The sequence below is a fragment of the Lontra canadensis genome, unplaced genomic scaffold (assembly GCF_010015895.1).
Source record: "Lontra canadensis isolate GAN:19392208 unplaced genomic scaffold, GSC_riverotter_1.0 scaffold143, whole genome shotgun sequence".
Lineage (NCBI taxonomy): Eukaryota > Metazoa > Chordata > Mammalia > Carnivora > Mustelidae > Lontra > Lontra canadensis.
In genome coordinates this window covers 758,816-779,075 of record NW_022631137.1, presented here as the reverse complement: position 1 = coordinate 779,075, position 20,260 = coordinate 758,816, and the positions used below count along the sequence as shown (strand labels likewise).

The 20,260-nt window shown below is 47.0% G+C and overlaps 1 protein-coding gene across 12 annotated transcripts in view; it reads left to right on the top strand.

Annotated features, from left to right (window-relative positions):
* The window catches only part of RBFOX1 (RNA binding fox-1 homolog 1), a 2,042,166-nt gene extending 2,022,122 nt beyond the window's left edge, over window positions 1-20,044 (top strand). For 6 of the 12 annotated variants that reach the window (XM_032843797.1, XM_032843792.1, XM_032843794.1 and 3 more), the window contains 3 exons: window positions 2,274-2,326; window positions 16,570-16,645; window positions 17,018-17,246. In XM_032843797.1, coding sequence (XP_032699688.1) covers window positions 2,274-2,326; window positions 16,570-16,645; window positions 17,018-17,165 — 277 coding nt within the window. In that variant the 3' untranslated portion in view covers window positions 17,166-17,246. Of the gene's footprint in view, window positions 1-2,273; window positions 2,327-16,569; window positions 16,646-17,017; window positions 17,247-18,233 lie in introns of those variants that run through there. The other 6 variants (XM_032843801.1, XM_032843795.1, XM_032843796.1 and 3 more) reach the window with 3 other exon arrangements.
* Window positions 20,045-20,260: the final 216 nt, after the last annotated feature.

Sequence of the window (20,260 nt, the reverse complement as noted above, 5' to 3'; positions counted from 1 at the left end):
GTGCTCCATAGAAAGGCAGTTTCCTGAAATGTTAGGGAAATTTTCCTGGCTGTTGTAGGACTCCTTGCATGGAGTTAAAAAAAAAAAAAAAAGATCAGTATAGAATTGATACATCCAAATGGCTACTACTTTTTGCAGATACTTTAAATAATTCTTCCTTGGCACTGCTACACAGTACATTGCCTATCCCCTATGATATCACTCTTGGTGATAGCTTCATGCTTTGACAGAGATTTGACTTAATAGTTGGCTGTCTTCTGAGCCAACTCTTTGAGTCACCCCCTTTGTTCAGAAATTTGCTCAGGAATCCTAAAGACACTCTAAAAAATTCAAAATATATAGGTTGCCTAAGAAAGAGAGAGGAATAAGAAGGGAATGGAGAAATGGTAGCATTATTTTTCAGAATTAGTGTATCATGTCTCAAGGAAGAGTGCTATGAAGGACAACCATCACATTTCCTAACATTTGGGTAAATTAAAGAAAAAGTTCCAATGTCTTTATAAACATGTTTGTAGGTCACGTTCTTACCGGTTTTCCCTGCTCATTCAATCATCATTTTATATCTGTTGGTTGCCTCTCATGGTTTTCCTAATGTCTAGTAGGGGGAACAGTTCCTTAAGGAAAATGCAGAAGTGGGATGCAAGGCGGTTGAGTCTTCTAGGGTTATAGGGTCTGAACTGGATAGCTAATGAGGCCTGCCCTGTAATAGGAGAACGGCTGTAACAGAGCGCCTGGCCCTCTGGATAAACCGGGCGGTCAAGGTCATGTTCTTCTTGTGGGCACACGATAGGATAGAAGTCCTGCCAGGTGCTGGTTTGGCCCACCCAAGAATCGCATACATGGGATTGGGGTGTCCATATCTTACTGCCCCTTGAGTAAGTCAGACGTAAACAAGTCAAAACAAATATGCAGCCCAAACATCTTCATTCTCAGGGATATGAATTGTACTGCTCCTCAGACCTCAGAAATTGGAAGCCAGATGTTGGTGGGACTCAAAAAGTCTGTGTCCAAGCAAAAAGACAGCAAAAATCCAGGGACACTAACTTTTAGTCTTTTAAGAGAGGAAATAAGTGAACTTGGCTGTGACTTTGTTATGTGGAAGAGAAACACATAGAGTGTTATTCTCAGCGCATGTATAATTTCGTTTAGGTTTCACTGGTGTGAAATGGCTAGAATTTTCAACTGGAGGGTAAACTCTAGTGAATTTCCCAATGGTGGCTCTATTTATATACCCGGGTGTACCTCTTGCAATGGTAAAACTTTCTTAAGATGTTTTAAGAAGTGCTCAATCACCAGATACTTTTTTGGAAGCATTAAAATATTTGAAGAAGCCCAAACTAAGAGCCAAAAAAATGCATTTATGTTGCTTCTTAATGATTCATACGCACAGTAAAACCTAACAAATGAGAACCAGAAGAGACTACACGGCCACTTTTGACACATTTAAGAGGCTAGCCAATCTCACTGGGGGCATTTTTATAATCTGCCTCCCACAGACGTTCTTACTTCTAGAGAAATAAACAGTACGTCTGAATTAGAACACATTTCACTGTGCAAATGCCACAGTTGGAAACATCTTAAGAGAGTTTGATCATCTTTCCGGATTTACTAAATCAAAGTAAAATAGCATTTTCCATTTTAATTTTCTCTTAAATATGGCATCATTAAAAATAATTCGGTTAGACAGGATTTATTCCAGTAGGAGTGCTTGTACCTTCTCTATGCAGCCAGCCTAGTTTGGTGAGGAAATTATTATCCATAACATGATACCATATAACATTCTCTTCTGAAATGACAGCATTTCTTTTCCTTTCCTTTTAAAGTAATTTTTTTATATTATACCACAATAATAGAGTCTAGATTGTTATGATTTTCGTAGCTAGTATCCCGTTTCCCCAACATACTGTCCGTATTTTCTTTAAATGTTGTCTCCGTTCAGCGCAGAAATGCAAGCACCGTTTGAATTACCCTAGCCCTAGCAACATCCCCCGGCATGACGTTCTGGTAACACTCAGTATTAATGATGGTGCGACAGTGTGTACATGGCCCCCTGTTCCGACATCACCATGATTCCGCTGGTCAGGTCCCCGCATGCCTGTTTCATGATCTTTCTAAACTCTCGATGTCCGAGATGTATCCACACATTTCCTTGCAACATCCATTCGAAAGCAGCACCCCTCCCTCCCTGCATCTGAATACATCCACCCAGTCGGCAGAGAGCACACCCTCCCCCCCTGAGCGAGCAGTATTGTGAATTTTATCTTCTCTTCCAGAAATCAGTTCGTCTTCGTTGCAGCAGATGAAATTTCTTGTAACACCTCTGCAGGTAACAAACATTGCTACTTCTTGATGCATCCATCCAAAGCTCAGTATTCTGTCTCTTTCTCTTTCTCTCTCTCTCTCTCTCTCTTTTTTTTTTTTTTTCCTTCACATGCTGCAGTTGGTCACTCTAGAAAGTTGAGTTTAAAAAAAAAAAAAAAAAGACAAACAAAAACAAAGCCCGTATATCTATGGAGTATAGCCGAAGCCTTGAGGCTCCGCTGTCTGAAAAGATACCAGGCGTTTTGCTAACTTGGATATTTTATTTCCAGTTTTAATAATACATGATCTAGAAAAGTAAAACTCTGTTGAATGAAGCCACAGTATGATCTTACGGTATAAGCAGTGCTCTTGTGTTAAAATGCTGAATGGGAGATTAAGGACACAGACGTGTGACTTGTATGTTTTTTGACATATTTTTGTCTGGGCTCACGCAGATGTATATGTGAATTATTTGGGATCTTTATTGAATGACTAGTTATAGAAGACTGAATACAGAAAGCCAGAGAGAGGCATTGGGGACTATGATTATCTCTGTCTCATGAGAAGGAGATCTTCATTCTATTAATGAAAGATCCTCTATCTCCTTTCTTTTAAAATGTATTACAAGTAGCAGGATTTAGAGAGACAAAGTCTGCCTTTGGAATCAGGGCATTGGCAAATGGAAACTACAAAGTTGCATGATGTGTCCGTCAAAATAATGCCTGTCTTTTTGCTTTGATGTGGTTCAGAACAGTTATGGTTGGACTTTCATTAGCATGGAATTACTTGATTAAATGCAAGATAGGTGAGTGCTAACAGATTCGGGGTTCTTTGGTTTTGGTTTGGTTTTGGTTTGTTTTGGGGTTTGTTTTTTTGTTTTGTTTTGTTTTGTTTTGCCTTTAAGCCTAAACTTTCACCAAAACAGTTACTAGGGAATCTTATCAATGTGTTGCTTCTAGCCAACAAGGGAGGGACCGTACAGCTTACGAACATGTAGTTGAGTAGGACATGACCTTCAAAACCCTACATTCCTCAGAGCGTTGCAGATAGAACTTCATCTGCTATCGAACGCATTTTATCAGCGGAGCCCAGCAAATGGCTAACGCTGCCCTCCCTGCTTACAGTCTTTGGTGAAAAGGTACTGAAGGAAGGACAGAGTGTTAGGAACATGTCACCAGCCCTGTCCGATCTAAAAGTTTCATTGGTAGACTCGGTGTCCATATTTTTATTGGCTCAGTGTCTTACCCCGGGAGTTCAGGAAGTATGCATGCTTATATTTTAAAGCGATAGCTTACTCCATTTCTATAAAAAAACCCCTGGATAAGGGCTCCCCTTTTTCCCTCTCTAAACTCCTGGCCTGAAACATCTGTTTCTCCCTGTGGGAGGTGGTGACATCCCTAACACTTCGCTAATACTTAATAGTAGGGGATGGATGGTTGCGTGGCTGGGGGTGGCGGGAAATGTTCCTGGGATGCGAGAGACATTTGACCTCTTCAAACCCTTGGAAAGGGAGCATGCTTCTGGAGGGGTACCTGACTGCGGTGGGGAGGGGTGTTGGTTGAAAGTGTTATCAGATGCCATCTGTGGGTATGCTGACTTCCACCGCCTCCAACTCTCCTGTTTAAAACGCACGCCTGTCCCGGTGTATCTTGGGTTGTGTTTTGACACCACGGGTCAAACACTGCCACGTTGCAGCTTTAAGAGATAGACATTGATTTCATCCTGTTGCCTTGTAAGCAAGTGGCCCCCACACACACTACTCCTGAAAGAGGCCACAGATAATGAAAGTTGGCCTGGGTAGAGCGAGTGTTGTCACCTACCTTATCGGATTTAGGACAGCTGCTCAGTAAATTCTTAATGGATTGCTATTGATCAGATTTCAAATTGAGAGAGAGATCCCTGTTGCTTTGATGGCCATATTAATAATACGTTGTCTGCTTCATAAGGTTCGATTTGAACTCTGAATTTTGAACCAAGCATGAAAAAGGAGACACCCGTATCAATCAAATGTCAGATTCTCTCCCAGCCAGTCCTCCCTCCTCACAGAGTGAATATGGAAAATCAGAACTGGTCGGTCTACACAGTTTGTGACTCATGGTTTTGATGAAATCTCCAAGCGCCTCGTCTCCCCCGTGCTGGGAGAACCGGGGCATCCCCATTCTAACCAACAAAACCATCCCCGCATGCAGAACAACTCCTTAGGGCAGGTCTCCTGAATAAGTGGTTATCTCCAGGATTTCAGTGTTTCTCTAAACAAAGGAAGAAATGAGCAAGACACTTAAGATCTCAGTTTGGAGGACACGGTGAATTTAATAACTGAAATTCTTATAAAGACATGTTATTCTCACACAGCTGCCTGTGGGGCAGAGCTGGCCAGTTTTGTCGGTGGCTCGGGGCAAGAATGGTGAGATGAAGATTGTGAGACCATAGGATCTGCAGCACCAAAGGGGTTTTCTTCCTGTCCCCAAAGGAAAAGTGACAATTCTTCCTTGGGTCTTTTGGAGAGGATGCCAACATGTCACTCCTGCTTTTGCTAGCCACATTAGAAGAAGCTTTTCTTGCTCGCGTGTGTGGTTTGTGAGGCTGTGTTTGTTTTCTTATTCAGTGTCTCTGGCAGTGGGATTCATTGTTTGGTTTTGGTGTTCTTTGGTTGCTCCTGAAGGACAGAGTGCTCATGGGGGGTGACTCCTGGGGGGCCTTTTGACAGAAGACCTGAGCCCCCAGTGTGCATGTGTCCAACACTCAGTTTGGACACTCAGATATCTTCTCATTTTGTAACATCAAGAAACTTTCATGAGTTGGATCCTGCAAGCGATGGCAGGGACAAGGGACAGGATGATTTTCCCTTCTTAGACTCGAGGGCTCCCTGCCACTGTGACTCGCTGGAGATTTTCCAGGACTGGCTAGTGATTGTAGTGGAAGGAGAGTACGGCTCTTATACCCGAATGAAGGTCACAAAGCAAGTTCCTTAGTTTGGCAGAACAGCTGGGAATTCAGCTCACTTTATTAATATGTAGTGAGTCATTACTGTGTATCCGCAAGTGTTCTGAGTCCTCAGGACATGGCCTTAAATAAGCCAGGAGAAGCCCTTCCTTCAAAGAGCCTCCTTTTTAGCCAAGACCAGACGCCCGGCATGTAGGTGCAAAGGCATGTGATATACTGGTGTGGCAAATCCTACAACAGCTCTCATGAATCAAAGAGCAGAGGGCCGGATAGAAACTAGGATGCAGTGTTCCTTTAGGTTCACCGGGCAGAGAGGACCTCCGAGGGGGTGACGTTGGAGCAGGGACCTGCAGCAAGTGCAAATGCCTTGTGGTTGAGGCATGCCTGAGGTGGCCAGCCGGGCTCAGCAGGATGCGTGGCGGGGCCACGGCATCTGAATACAAGACAGAGCTTTGGACATGAAATCAGGAAGACCGCTAGGGCTCAGAACAAATTAGGACTTGGAGAATTTGAAACCACTGGAGATTTAGGTGTGGTAGGAAGTTCTTGGAGGGTCAGCTGTGGTCTGCCTTATCATTTTAATGATGAGTTGGCATTGTGGAAAGCAGATCGCCCATGACAAGAGCAGGAGAAGGAGCACTAGTGGGGAGTCTCTTGCAACAGTCCCGGGAGAAGGGGGGTGTAGGGAGAGGGGAGGAGGGTGGCAGGGACCTGGGTTAGGAAGATGGTGGTTGAAGAGCCAAAAATGGGTTGGCTTTGGGCTGTATTTTGAACAGAGAACAAGCAGGACAGGCCGGCAGATTAGAAGTAGAAGTTGTTCAGTCCGTGTTAAACATCCACGCTCTCCCTCTTGCTCCAAGGTTGTTTTATTTTCCCAGAGTGCTAAGACCTGTTGCCACGAAGAGGGAGCCCTCCATCCCTCAGTCCTTGTCCCTCAGTCGGGCTTTGCTGAATTCTCCAGGGTGTGATGATAACTTCCTGTCATCTTGAGCAAATTCTGCCTACGAGCAAGCATGATAAATTATATGTATACGTAGGTCCCTGCCTGTGCGTGTGTGTGTGTGTGTGTGTGTGTGTGCATACGTGCACAGATGATTTCTCACATCAGCTCAGTGAGGGAGGTGTTACCCTCCTTCTCGTCTTAGAGGTTAAAAAAAAAAATTGCTCAGATCCAGAGAACTTGGGTAACTTTCCCCAAATCCCAATGGACAAAGTTCTTTCCACTGAACCCCACTGCCCCCATGTGCCCCTTGTATTTTGACCTTGCAGCATTGACCTTTGGCTCCAGATGGAATTCCCCTGCTCTTTGAGTTGTGCTATCTTTGCTCCTAAAAGATGAGTATTTGTGAGTTGGGGAGCACAGTTGTTAAAATGTTGGGGCCCTCAGGGAACTTACCGGCTCCCCAGATGGCTGTTCCCCTGGGTGTGTATTTGACCTGGTGCGTCCCCTGCGTGCATTGAATACTGTGTCGTGCTGGGCACCAGTCTAGGCACAGGGACAGAGCGTGGAGGGGAGCAGCTGCCTTGCCGGGGAACATTCTGCGTATTCCAGGAGATAGGGTCAAACAGGCATCGTGTGTTCCGGGTTGGTTCCCCAAATATCTTTCTTTTGCTGATAATCAGTAGCTAGAGATCAACAGGCTAGTCCATCCCTTACCAGAAACTTTGAGCTGGTGGTTTTGGCTGCTGAATTCCAGCTGCTCGAGAGTGTGTGTGTGTGTGCATGCTTGTGTGTTTCTGGGGTCCAGGGGGAGGCGGGGTCTCTGTCCAGCAGCAAGTCTTGCCTCCTCCACCAGGCCAGGCACCATCTTGGAGGCACGGGAAGCCGGCGTGGGGACACACCCCCCGTTCTGTATGAGTACTGGACACTAGGTAAGGGTGGGGATCTGCGAAAAAGCCTTGGCCGAGGGCATGGCCAAAGCCATTAAAACCATCCCCCGTGAGTGGGCTGCTATATACTTGATGAAGTCATTATCAGAAGCAAGTTCATGGCCACATGGGGTGTATAACCCTCTTCCATCCTTCTATCCCCGCCCGACCTACACATGTAGGTGCACACGCAGGCCCAGAAACACACACTCGCACACCCACGCAGCCTCACACGGTGTTTCGGAGCTTCTAACTAGGCCATTCCCCTAACTGACCCTTCAGCAAACTTCCTCTAATTGTCCTCCTTCCATTTTGGTTGATTATTCAGCAAAGTCGTCATGCGGCAAATTGATTTGTAGTTAATTAGTCTGTTTCCAATCAAATGTGATGTGTATTATAATAGTGTGCAGGGCGTTCAGGGAATGTATAAACAAAGGAACCTAGTAAAAACAATGAGAACGTTTATTGAGTGCTTGCCATGCACTAGGTGTAGTTCAAAGCTTGATACAGGCAATAGTGATACCCTATAAAAATAAAATGTCAGTTTACTTCTACACATCAAAGATATCCAGATAGCTCCGAATCAGCCATGAGGGAGGGAGGGAGTGCTGTATCAGCGCAGAATTTGAATAAAAAAAAAATAGAACAGCAGTTATTAAAAATGCAGAATCCATTTCCTCTTCCCATGTCCCCTGCCCTAGAGATTCTGATGTACAGGTCTGCAGAGGAGCCCAAAAATCTGCACTCTTACAAGTTCTCCCAGGGAATTCCTAATTCTTCAGGAACCACAGAGCTGATCAGCCAGGAATCTCCCCTTTCGGTGGTAAGGAGAACGCAGGACAGATTTTGCTAAAGTTGCGCTGTGCAGTATGGCGGCCGATAGCCCTACTGGCTACAGGGTCCTTGAAATGTGGCTAGTCCCAGCCAAGATGAGCTGTAAGTACAAAACACATACTAGATTTTGAAACCTTAGTACAATAATTATGTGAAATTTATTTTTGTATACAAATACAAATGTATTTGTATATCATATATGTTTTGTAGATCAGACAGTATTTTGTAAACCATACAAATACAAATTATATTTGTATACAAATTATGTTTGTAAAATTATGTAAAAACACTTTGACATTAATAATCTTTACAGTGATTACCCATTGGAATGATAATATTTTAATATGTTGGATTAAATATATAAAAGTGATTGCCCCTCTTTCTTTTCAAGTTTTTAACGTGGCTGCTATAAACCTTAAAATGTCTCATCTCTGGCTCATTATATTTTTATTAGTACCATTCTGGAGTTAGGTTTTCATTCCTTTTGCTCAGGTGAGTATTGAAAGGGTTTGTGTGCCCCAAGAACTGGTTTCTTAAAGGAGAGGGATACTCACCTGTCATTAAAATATTGTGACAGATCATCTGGACTCTGGCAGTGTATCATGACTTGGTGTTTTAATTTTGCCTCCACGTGAGGGTGTAGTTAGCGTGTGTGTGCGTCTGCTTGTTCTTTTCACCCCTCCATCAAGCTCTCAGAATGTCTGAGTGGCTTACACAGGGCACAGGGGCTCCAGATTCTTACCTCCGCGGTGGTTCTCACCGATGTACTCCACGGGCTTTCATGTCTTGACCCCACCTGGGATGGAGAGAAGGCAGTGAGTGCCAGCTTGATGGCATCGATGTCTGACACTCACTGGGTTGCTGACTAGCCCGTAACCCGTCACCCTCACGTCAACTTCACTATTGCCTTACCCAGTCTGTATGCACCATTACCTCCATTCACAGGAGGAGGAAGTCGCTCAAAGAGGAGGTGAACGTTCTGAGATTACTCTTAGCCACTGCCCCAGTAGACTGAGCCCCCGCTGGGGGCCACGTTGATTTCAGAGCATGACGGGGACTTCTTAGTGATCTTGGTAGAGCAGTTGTCAGGACACAAAGAAGGCGAAACAGCCTTTGTAAGAGGAGGATGGCCTTGGGCTTGGCATTAAAGAGCGCACAGCTATGGATGAGTCTCTTGTTGGAGGAGGCATTCCGGAGTGAAGGCACGATGGCCAAGCGCAGGGCTCACTGTGCCGTCTCAACTCCCACGCAGTGGCTGTGACCCTGCTCTGACGAATCCAGGATTGAGGTTCTTATCTCAGACCTGATCTGTTGGGGATTCAGAATTGGAAGAGGTTTTGAACTGCATGGAGAGTGTGCAGAATGGGCAGTGCCATCTGATCGCCATGGGTGTCGTGGGCTGCTCCTCACAGATGTTGCAGGTGTTACAGGTGAACGCACGTATGCACAGTTCAGATGTGTGACGGTTTGGATGTGTAAACTCTACGGCTTCCTAGTTAGAACATGAAGCGCCCCGAAGCTGCTTTCCCCGCTTGGTTCTGAGCAAAGAAAACAGGAGGCTGGGAAGCGTAGTAAGTGATTGGTGAAGGTGACGATTTCAAATCCAGGCTAAGGAAGTAAATAGCCGCATTCAGACATGTCAGAGTCCCGGTGAGATGACTTCATGTTGTTCATTTGGAGAAGTTCTTCCGTTACCGCGTGGGTGTTTGGGGGGAAATTTTGCTACTTTCAAAGTGGTTTTATACATGTTTTCAGTTTGCGGCTGGTTAAGTTCCTCTTCGATGTATCTTGAGAAGCTTCTAGAATACAGCTTGGTCATCCTCCCCCACCCATCCCGCCCCACACATACCTATCTGTAAACCATATAAAAGTGGCCGACGAAGGGCTCCTGGGTGGCTCAGTGGGTTAAAGCCTCTGCCTTCAGCTCAGGTCATGATCCCAGGGTCCTGGGATCGAGCCCTGCATCGGGCTCTCTGCTCAGCCGGGAGCCTGCTTCCCTCTATCTCTCTGCCTGCCTCTCTGCCTACTTGTGATCTCTCTCTGTAAATAAATAAATAAAATGTTAATTAAAAAAAAAAAAAGTGGCCGACAAATGTCAGCATCCAGAGAGGCTACAGGAGTCACAGAGGAGTGTTTCCTTCAAGAACATGTTCACTGAGCCACTGAGACCCCGGTGAACTCGCCAGAGGAAAGTGAGCAGGAACACCACTACCTTCTAACCCCTCTCTCTTTAATTCTTTCCCAATACCTTCAAGTTGTCCCCATCCTAATACTGTCCCCCTATTGTGGCGATCCCCGATGTGTGGCCTGGGGTCCTGCAAATCCTCTTCTCTCTTCCTGTGGAGATGAAGCCATTTGATGGGCCCCAGGGCTCTTGGTGGAGGACAGAGATCAACTCATTGTCTTTGCTGTTAATGACCGTGGAAGATTTGCCACAAATCTTGGCGATTATTAACCATTTCTGTCCTAAGATCTCAAACCAGTGCACGTTGTGCTAACCCAGACTCCGCAGGCTGAAAGTTGTGATGTTCTACCGTTTGAGAAAGGACAGTTGCACCCCGAGCCTTCTTGGTTGTCTGGTCGGTGTTGGTTTGCATGAAAGTGAGAGTGCGTTCATCTACAAGATAGCTCAAGCCATCCCCAACCAGGAATTGGAAAGGCCTGCTGTGGCCTCCCGTATTCTGGGCTGCAGCCTTTCATCTTTTGAAAGGAGGGATTTTGTCTCCATCCTGAGCTCCCGGAAACCCCATAAGCCAAGGGGACCGGTGAGATCCTGCAGTCCAGAATCCCTGAGGGGTTTGTCATAAGCCCACCACCTCTTTCAGTAGGACTGTAGGATCTTACTAGGTTGGGCTGCATTTTTTTCTTAAGGATGAGTAGGAGATGAGTAGGAGATGGGTCAGTAGAGAAGTAGAAATGCCCATAACACTCTGCTTTTGAAAATGGATTGATTTACAGTGGCATCAGGGCAGGCACTAATGCAACAGCTGGGGCAGAGCTGAGGGACCCCAAAGCCCACGTACCCTCCATGTGGGCTTTTTCTTCCCCCTTCCTGACTGATAATTACTGTAGCTCCTTTCCAGCCATGGAGAATTGCCAGGAGCCGAGCATTTTCCCAAATGCAAAGCATGCCTCATCTGGAACAGTGTTCCAGATGCTTTCTTTCTGGATGGGGGGAAAGCAACAGCCTAGCAGTGGATTATACCAGCAGCAGTGGTGAAAACCAAAGGATTTTCTTTTAAAAGTCCTTCGGTGTTTCATTTGGAAGAGCTCAAGAAACCAGAGGGATGGGGTGGGACGAGGGGCCCCTCTTCCTGGGCAGGTTCGCTTCCATCTTCCAGTGGGTGCCTCAGACACCCAGACTCGGGTGAGCCATCCTGGGGTGCAGACCTCAGTGGACCCTCCAGGAAAGTGAAGGGGGAGGACATCCCTTAGTTTCACTGTCACTCTCCAAATAGCAGGCTGTTCGAACTGCGGGGTTATGATATGGTGGTGCTCCCTTTGCATACTGTGCCGTACGTGTGTGACCAGCATGGATCCATTTTCCCCAGTGTCTTTCAGACTATATCTTAGATCCAATGAGGAGGGCGCTGTGGCCCCTGATGACAGTACAGACACCCCAGCGATCAGGATGCATACTCTTTTGAAGCCTACTCTGCCACACTTCCTGGTATGGCGGGGGCACAGTCCTTTGGGCGTCCTTGCAGCAGTCAGGCTGTCCAGGAGAGCTACACGCCAAAGGGAACTTCTCCTGTGGGGTGAGGGTTTTTCACTCCCCTTCCTGCTCCCTCTAGGTCTCCCCAGCTATCTCTGGGACAGGGGGTGTGGGGAAGTGATGCTACAGGAAGAATAAAGTTCCGAGAGGGCACAAAGGCTCTAACTGAGATAGAGTAAAACACAGGGAAATTAATCCGTGTTCTTACTCCGTCCCTATAAGAAAATCACTTCACTGTGCTAGAATCCTGGTCTGGGCCCCAACACAGCTCTACTGTATTTCATTGGCATCAGCTTATTTCAACTCAGTCCACAGGGTAATAAGTAATATTTGCATCTCTCCGCAGAGTTGACAAAGCACTTTAACAAACACAGGTTCTCTTTCCCACTCCATGGGCAGCATTGTTATGCATTTTAGTCCCGACATAACCCTAAGCTCAAATGCAGCGCTCTTAACTACATCTATGACTCAGAAAGTAGGTAGTGCTTAACTCCAACAGTATCTGTAAGCTGACTTCTAGAGCACCACGCCATCGGGTTAGAAGAGAACCTCTCCCTTGCCTCTACAGCCCAGAAGTCTGGGCAGGAGTGAGAGCTGGGCTTAGCAAGCCCTGTGTAAGACCCCCCCCCCCCAACCCATCGCAATCGCCTATCCATAGACTTGCTTCCAATGGTACCTGGTTTCTTTCCATGCGCTTGATGATTAGACCGGGCTCAGACCCAAGAATACCACTTCATGCGAACAGGAAAATGAGGCTTAGAGCGACTCAGCTAGTCTTTGAGGAAGGACATTGCCAAGGCAGACTTGAACTTGAATCTTCTGGCCCCATGCCCTGTGCTCTCCCCAGCACCATGGGTGGCCTCCTTGTTTCCACTTGTTGCTAAGGTCAAAAAGAAAAAAAAAAAAAAAGGGTTCATGATATGGCTGTAAGCCATGGGGAGGTCACCCGCAAAGTTCCTACCTTCTATTCCGTTGTTTGGTTGGCTTTTCCCTAGAGGGGTCTGATGAGCTTGATGGCATGTTGGCCAGTGTTCTGTGAACGCTCAGGGGTGATGCGAAATTACACATGCTGTATGCCCAGAGTCCCCAGAAACTTACCTTTGGAGTGTCTCGAAGGGTTTGGAATGTCTGTGGGAACAGTGACCTAGAATCTTCAGGAAGCCCCTCTGGAGAATCTTGGCTGCGGACAGACTCCTGAGGATGGGATCAAGTGTCTTCTCTCCTGGTTTACTCCTCTCGCTGCCTTCCCTCACGCAGCGACGATGGCTTGGCCCTTGGCTCACCTGCGCCATGGCCAGTGCTTGGGTGGATGCTGGACATTAAAAAAGGTGAACAAAATAGACTTGGGCCAGCCTCTGCGGGGCTGACATGCCTGGCCGGGGGTTGGGGGGGTCAGTCATCAGGCCGAGGGACAAGTAAACAAAACCGGTTGCAAGACTTGCTATATTACCTGAAGGGCAGACCAGGGCCAAGACTATAAAGCACAAAATGAATTTGCATGTGTTCTCGGAGTCGTGGCGAGGTCAGTGAGCGAGGAGCAGGGGGTGACCCAGGCAAGTCTGGGTTTCATTCTGGGATGAGTGGAAAACCACTGGAGGGGTTGAAGCAGGGAAGAGGTACGATTACATTTATATCTGACTAGATAGATGATGGATGGATGGATAGGAGAGCAGAATGGATGGATGGTAGAGCTGTTAGCCACAGATGTAAGTGGCTGGTGATTGTAAGTGGCAAGAGTAGAAGCAAAGAGGAAAGACTTCGGGCTGTTGTCGATTCGGTTCTGATGAAACCCTGGTGGCTGAGGTTAGGGTGGCCATAGCGGGAACGGAGTAAAGTAGACACATGGAAGATTCCATCTGTAATTTCTGATGGGCAGGATGTGGGGACATGGCAGCATCATGGCCAGGTTGCGCCACTGTCCACTTTGCCAAAGGGAGGGGTGGCGTGGAGGGTGACGGTGGTATGTGTAGGTCACTCGGAACGTGGCGGTCGTAAGACATCTTCCCATCACTCCCATCGAGGTCCCTGGGAAGTGCCACTTTTCCTCTGGGCTGTGCTCAGCCAGCTCTGAGGACAGGAGGTCGCTGACATGCCTGGCACTTCTGCTGCAAGACTAGCTCTTCAATCCACATCTTCCCTAATAACCTTGTGTCTAAATTGTCGTGTCACACAAGGGCGTGTTTAGAAATTAGCATTTGAAAAGAAGCCTCCTAGCTTTCTGTTTGAGCTGACATGGTCCCTTTTCCTCTGTGGAAATGAAATTTATTAATCATAATAAAGCCATTGGATTCTGAAGGTAGAGGTCACCCCGAGGAGAAAAGGAGCCTGCTCATTTACGAGGAATAGTTCAGTGCCGCTGTATTTTTCTTCTGCCTCAGAAAAGAATACTGCCAAATTGTTACCTTGGGTTTTCCACAAAGGTTGAAACTCTGCCCGGGGTTAGAGGCAACAAAGAATTTACCGCTAAAGCACGCGGGGGGGCGGAGGTGGGCGTCATCCTCACTGAATACGTTCGGACTACCAACATGTTATCTCCTCCAAAGACGAAAATCTTGCCCCAGTAAAACCCTCCCCCCGAATTCTAAAAAAAATAATTTCTCGAAATGGGCACTGTCCTGCTCGTTTTGAAGGAATACCATCAAAGTGACACGCTGGCGTCATTTACTAAGTTCCCGGGAATTTTCAGTTTATCTTTGCATTTTAAGACCAGCTTTGCCGGGTGGAAGTACATGAAAATAATCCTATTAGTGGTCTCTTTTTCCCTCCAGACCAATGACAGACTATTTTCTCACAAAATGAAAAGCAGCACCAAACTCCTAGATCATGTCCTTTTAGCCCCATTCACATCTCCTTCTAGTGATGTGGGCAGAGGCCCAACTTTCACGGGTGACCTCTGTGAATCGAAGATTTCTTCAAAAACTTCCTCCTCCCTCTTTAACACACCCTTGGTCTTGGACTTAGAACTGTTCTTCCTCCCAGAGAGAGGGAGTGTTGTTGCCCGAAAGCCATCTGAGGGAGACAAATCAATCAAGGGCGTCCCAAAGAATGGAGACCAAGAGGGGTTGACTGTTCGTTAGTTTCCCTGAGAGGGTCACCTCGGAAAAGAAACGTCCCTTCGTGCCCCAGCTTTGCAGGATCAGGAGAACGCGGTGTGTTTAAGCAGGAAGCCTCATCTAGGTCATCTGAGCCCAGAGCCCTTGGAAACACACAAGCAGGCTTTAGGAGTAGGACACAGCCGAGGAGAACTTGGTATCAAAAATTTCTTTTCCCTTTGGGGGTCTAACTCGGACCCTAAAAGTTAAAGCAGCTCTCTTGGGTCTCATCCAGGCTTCTTCCCACTATCCCAGACTCTGGCGTGAGCTACCAAGGGAGACCCACCAGTACATTCTTATCCTCCAGTTGTGAAAAAGAAGATGGGAAGGAAAGGAAAGGATATAAATACAGGCAACTGAGACGTTACGAGATGGGAGGGGAGCTCAAGGTTGACAGTGCAGACAAAGCAGCTCTTCTTACCTCATTCCTTCGTTCCCTAAAGTCCAGGAGTCACAAGCCCTTGGTAACAGACGTGCATCTCACATAGTGGCCGGTACACGTGTCCCCCCGCTGCCGTGCGCCTGGGCTGCTAACGGGCGCAGAGCGGCTGCCTCCTTCAGAGAACTCCCCGCTGCCACAGAGAGTCCATTGGACCCAGAAGTTATCCTCCATTCCATATGGAAGCCCACAACTCCTGCTTAACTTCCACGGGCATTAAAAAACTGACGTCCCTGTCTCCAGGCGGGGTCCTCTCTGGGGTGCAGCTCCCAGGGTCAGGCAGAAGTTAGTCTCCAGCTCAGACCACATCCTTGCTTCTCTTCTTTCTCAGTCCCCAACCCGCGTGCCCGTCCGCCGCCCCTCTGATAGGCTCCTCAACAAAGCATGTGCAGGATAAGGATCTCCATTCCAGGGAACGTAACCTCGCTTAGCGCGCGCCTCAGCTTTGATCATTAGCAAGACCAGTGTGCAGACTCTCTCCAGGAAGGCAGCGGGCAGGTCATTCGAGTCAGGGTCTGGACACCACGTCAGGAGCCTTCGGGTTGCCCTGAGAGATTCCAGGATCAGCTCGGACTCCATTTGGCCCTGTGACTCCGAGCAAGTAACTTAAACTCTCTGAACCTTCATTTCTGATTTGCTGCTGCGTTCAGCCCCGGCGCTCAGCAGGCATCCCTCTCTGTTTTTCTTCCAAAGCCGGTCCTGAAAGGCATGGCAGTCCAGGGAGGGGGCTCTCGTCCTCAAGAAATATTGTTCCAAATGGGCCCCTTCTCCAAACCCGACCACTGACTGATGAGGCCGACGTTCTGGGGTGATAGGATCGAGATCAAATCAGACTCATTCTTGAGTGGGAGTGTGGGGGGGGTGGGGGAGGTCCTACAAAGCCTACAAGGGTCCTCCTGTTCAAGTACATCTGATATTTTCTGAGACGGTGGACCCTCACGGCAGACTAGGCTGCTTGACCCTTTGTGACCTACCTCGTCTCGCTTGATTGGTAACAGCCGAATTAGCAGAGAAGACGGCGTCTCTAGAGAGAGAGAGACAGGTCCCCTGCGGGTACGGGGCTTCTTAAAACCACTCCTTCAAGGTGTTTCTTCTGCCTACCCCGGGCTCCGTGGTAGCTCTGCGAGCAGCGTAGGAAGGGCGCTACGAGAGAGAGGAAGATGCGTTCTCATCTCCCCAGAAATGCTAAGGGGACGGAAGAATGCGCTGGACACAGCCGGCCTTCTCCGATGTCGTGGGGCAGGTGGGAACGTGTTCCCGACCTGTGAAGACAAACAGGGCCTCTCCACACTGTCTCGGAATTCTTGTGTGTTAGGGTTATCGGGACTCGGCAATTGCATATTATGGACTCACCGTCCCCCGTGTTCTCCTTTCAGTTACGGACGAGTTTATGCTGCCGACCCCTACCACCACACACTTGCTCCAGCCCCCACCTACAGCGTTGGTGCCATGGTGAGTACCAGGCCCTCCTCTTCCTCACTTCTTCCTGCTTCCCTTCCCTTCCCCCAGCTGGGACCTTAGCATACGGGTGGACGGTTGACGTCCTCTCACTTTCCCTTAATTGAATTTGTCTCTTGTGCTAACAGCAGCTAAAATGCCACATTAATCCTCCCAGTAAACTTGATAAATGTCTTAATTTCTTGGCAATGTAGTGCATGTAAGTTATTATATTTCTAATTTTGCAAGTCTCACCTAGCAGAGCACTTACCTTAATGGAATAATTAGTCATTTTGATAATTAAATCCATCACTAACAGAATGCAGTGTCAATGCAGAACTTTTTTTTTTCTTTTTTTTTTCCCTCCCTTGCTGCTCATTCACATAGCCCCAAGGTTCCAGCCCCAGCACAGACTTCAGAGGAGCTAAGCTGCACACTTCCAGGCCTCTGCTGTCAGGCAGCTGAGAATCTGACTGCCTCTCCTCCCCTATTACAATTCATGTTTAAAGTCATAGTCGCCCAGGAAAGAAAATAGAGAGAGGGGCACACTTTGTGTGTGTGCCTAGTACCTAAGGAATTAGAAGGAATCAGCTGGGTTTGGGAGTTGTCTTTTGTTTTCGCTTTTTTTTTCGGGGGGGGGGGGGCCGGGGGTTTTTTTTTGGGGGAGGGGGGGGGGGGGAGGGCGAAAACGGGAGGTGAGGGTGGGGTGAATTTGCCTGTACTTGTTCAAACCTCTATGCACTAAAACTCTTGAGTACAGTAAGACGTGCCCATCACGTGAGAGCGTATGCAATCATTAAAAAGCTTCTGGCATGCAGTTTTCTGCTTGGGATCAAGAATACCAGACCTTATCCTAAAAACAAATCCCCATAGGCATTCTTTGGAATCGCCCGTACTTTTAGGAAAAAAAAAAAAAGGGAAGAGTTAAGTGACACCTCATAGCCATCTAGAGCCGTGACCAGACACGTCACTGGAGCTTGGCCATAGAAATTCAGCCATGATTTGGAAACGTATTATTTTCGCACAAGCTCGATGACGTCAAGCAATTTATCCGAAAACTCCCCTCTCAAGAACCAATTCCATCCAGGGTGTCGAGCCCAGGCAAGTAGAGCAGTTGATTTAGATTGGCATCCCGATTTTGTGTTCGGCAACTCTGCCCCAACACCGAGCCCGCTTGAGGAGCGGGTTGGAGACGAGAGCCGGTCGCGGCATCCCACCCGCCGGCTGCCCCCGGCTCTCGGAGCCGAGGGCAGACGGAGCTTTGGCCGACGGGATGCCGCGTCCATGAGTTCATGTTGGTTCATGTTCACGAGCCAACAGAATGAGTCCGGGCACATCCTACCGTCGCCCAGCCTGTGCCGGAGGCGTCCTCTCCAGCAGGGCTGGCCGACGGGACTCGGTCTCGCAGGGACCTTCTTTAGAAAGAGACACCGAGGGAGGTCGGGACTGGCCCTGTCGAGAGCTCTCGGAGACGGAGCTGGGATGGGTAGGGGGCGCCTCCCTTTCGGTTGCGTGTCTGTTTCTCACATGAGTCTTTTTTGATGATCCACGTGTTGCAAAAGGAAAATGTAAAAAACACACCCCTCAAATTGCTTTGTTTCAGAATGCTTTTGCACCCTTGACTGATGCCAAGACTAGGAGCCATGCTGATGATGTGGGTCTCGTTCTTTCTTCATTGCAGGCTAGTATATACCGAGGGGGATACAACCGTTTTGCTCCATACTAAATGACAAAACCATTAAAACCTTCCAATGTGGGGAGAGAGGAAGCTTTCCGAGGCCTGGGTATTGCAATACACGCAGTAGTACATCATTTTAGCAGCTCTAAAAATAAAAAAAAAAAAAAAAAAAGGAAAAAAATTACATTTTTTATCTTATACCTCAGATATTTTGTTCTGTGTATTTTAATATTGTGGGTCTTTAATTTCTGAAGGTTCCGTAGTTTGGTTGCTGGCTGTAGGAGTTTTTGTGGTTGAACTAGAGAGACGCTAGCTATGAATAAAAACCGGTTTAGGGCCATATCCAGAGTGCTATATCATGTAAATGAATTCTATATGCTGAATCTTAAGCTACTGGGGTTATCAGCTGTCTGGGAAGAGTGTAAGTGACTACAATAGTCATTTTTTTCTGCATCTGCTTTATTTTCTTTTACGAGCGGGGAAGGGTGGGGGGGGAGGGTCTTAGGGGACGGGGACCGGGATTTGGGCTAAAAGGAAACCCAGAATAGTAACTGACGAATCCAAACGACCCACTGCACCAACAATCATATGTCAGCGGTTCTAAGTTACTCATTGAGTTCAAGCCAAAGGTTATGTTGTTTAAGGGAGTGCTTCTCCAAGCACTTTGTGCATCCAAGTTGAAGTTGAATGAAGCTGTGCAAACCCACCCTTTAAACCATTCCACTTGGCCGTTTTCAGCTTCTCAACCAGCCGCTAGTTATTTAGGCAAAAACTGCTAGTTAGGCCATCAACAAGCATTCTTTTTATATTTCTTCCAGTATAATAAATTATTGATATCATTGCTGACTTTTATATTACGGGAGGGAAAAAAAAATAACATTAATAAAAAGGTGATAAAAAAGCACTGTTTCTATTTTTTTCTTTTTTTCCAAAAAAAGAAAGTAATAAAAACTTAAATTCTTTGTACCAGTTAAAAAAAAAATGTATAAAATTTACATCTGTGCAGTGGCGTTGTTAAGTTCTAGAAACAGTCTATGAAGCTTTAGTTTTAGCCTAGTAGAGCAACTGTTAGAGACAGATGTATAATTTTTATGGAATTACATGATAATCATATTCGGATTTATAGAAGCATTTTACAAGTATTGCAATCATTGAGTAGAGATAATCATGGTATTTTCATCAGCTTGGTACTTTTTGAAACATGACTGTGTTGTGTGAGCAATCTGCAATTTTTCCGTCCATGAGAGCCTGCCCTCCTCCTCCTCCTGGTCCCCGAGGAGTCTCTCAAACCAGTATCTTTAGTTCCGTCTCCAAGGCCCAGGACACTCGTCAGAAGGAAGCAAAAAAAGTAGGTTTCACCCTCCTCTCCCCATACCCCCCCGCAAGAACAAAAGCTCCGTCCCCCCTACTTCCCCCAAGCAGGGCCAGAGTGACAGCCGAAAAATTGCAGTTTGTACTACTTCTGTTTGAACTCTTTCCATGTTGTCCTGTTTACAAGTTAACCTAAGTTGGGGTATCTGTCACGGGTCTTCCTGTTTTTGTATTTAAATGAAAAACAAACAGCGGCCAGCCGCCTCCAGTAGTCCCGCTGCCATAGGTCAGTCTCCTTGTGTACAGCGTAGGCCCTATGGCGCGCCCCTCAGCCGATTATCAACTCACCGCTGTGGACCTGCCAATCCGCTTTAACAACTCTGCTTTCAAACAAAACCAAACAAAACTTTAAAAAAAAAAAAAAAGTGTGTGTGATCCAGCTTTTCTCTTGTCATCCTATGTGCATGCAGTAAGATCGGTTGGATATTAAACCATCAATAAAGTTTCACAAGATTTGAAAACAGAGTTTCTGGAGCTTCGCTATCTAAGACAGATGCTCGGGGATCTGGAGAGGAGCCAAGGGGTGGTGTGGTGGCCGGGGGGCACTGCTTAGCAGCCAAAAGCAAGCATGTCAGATGTCC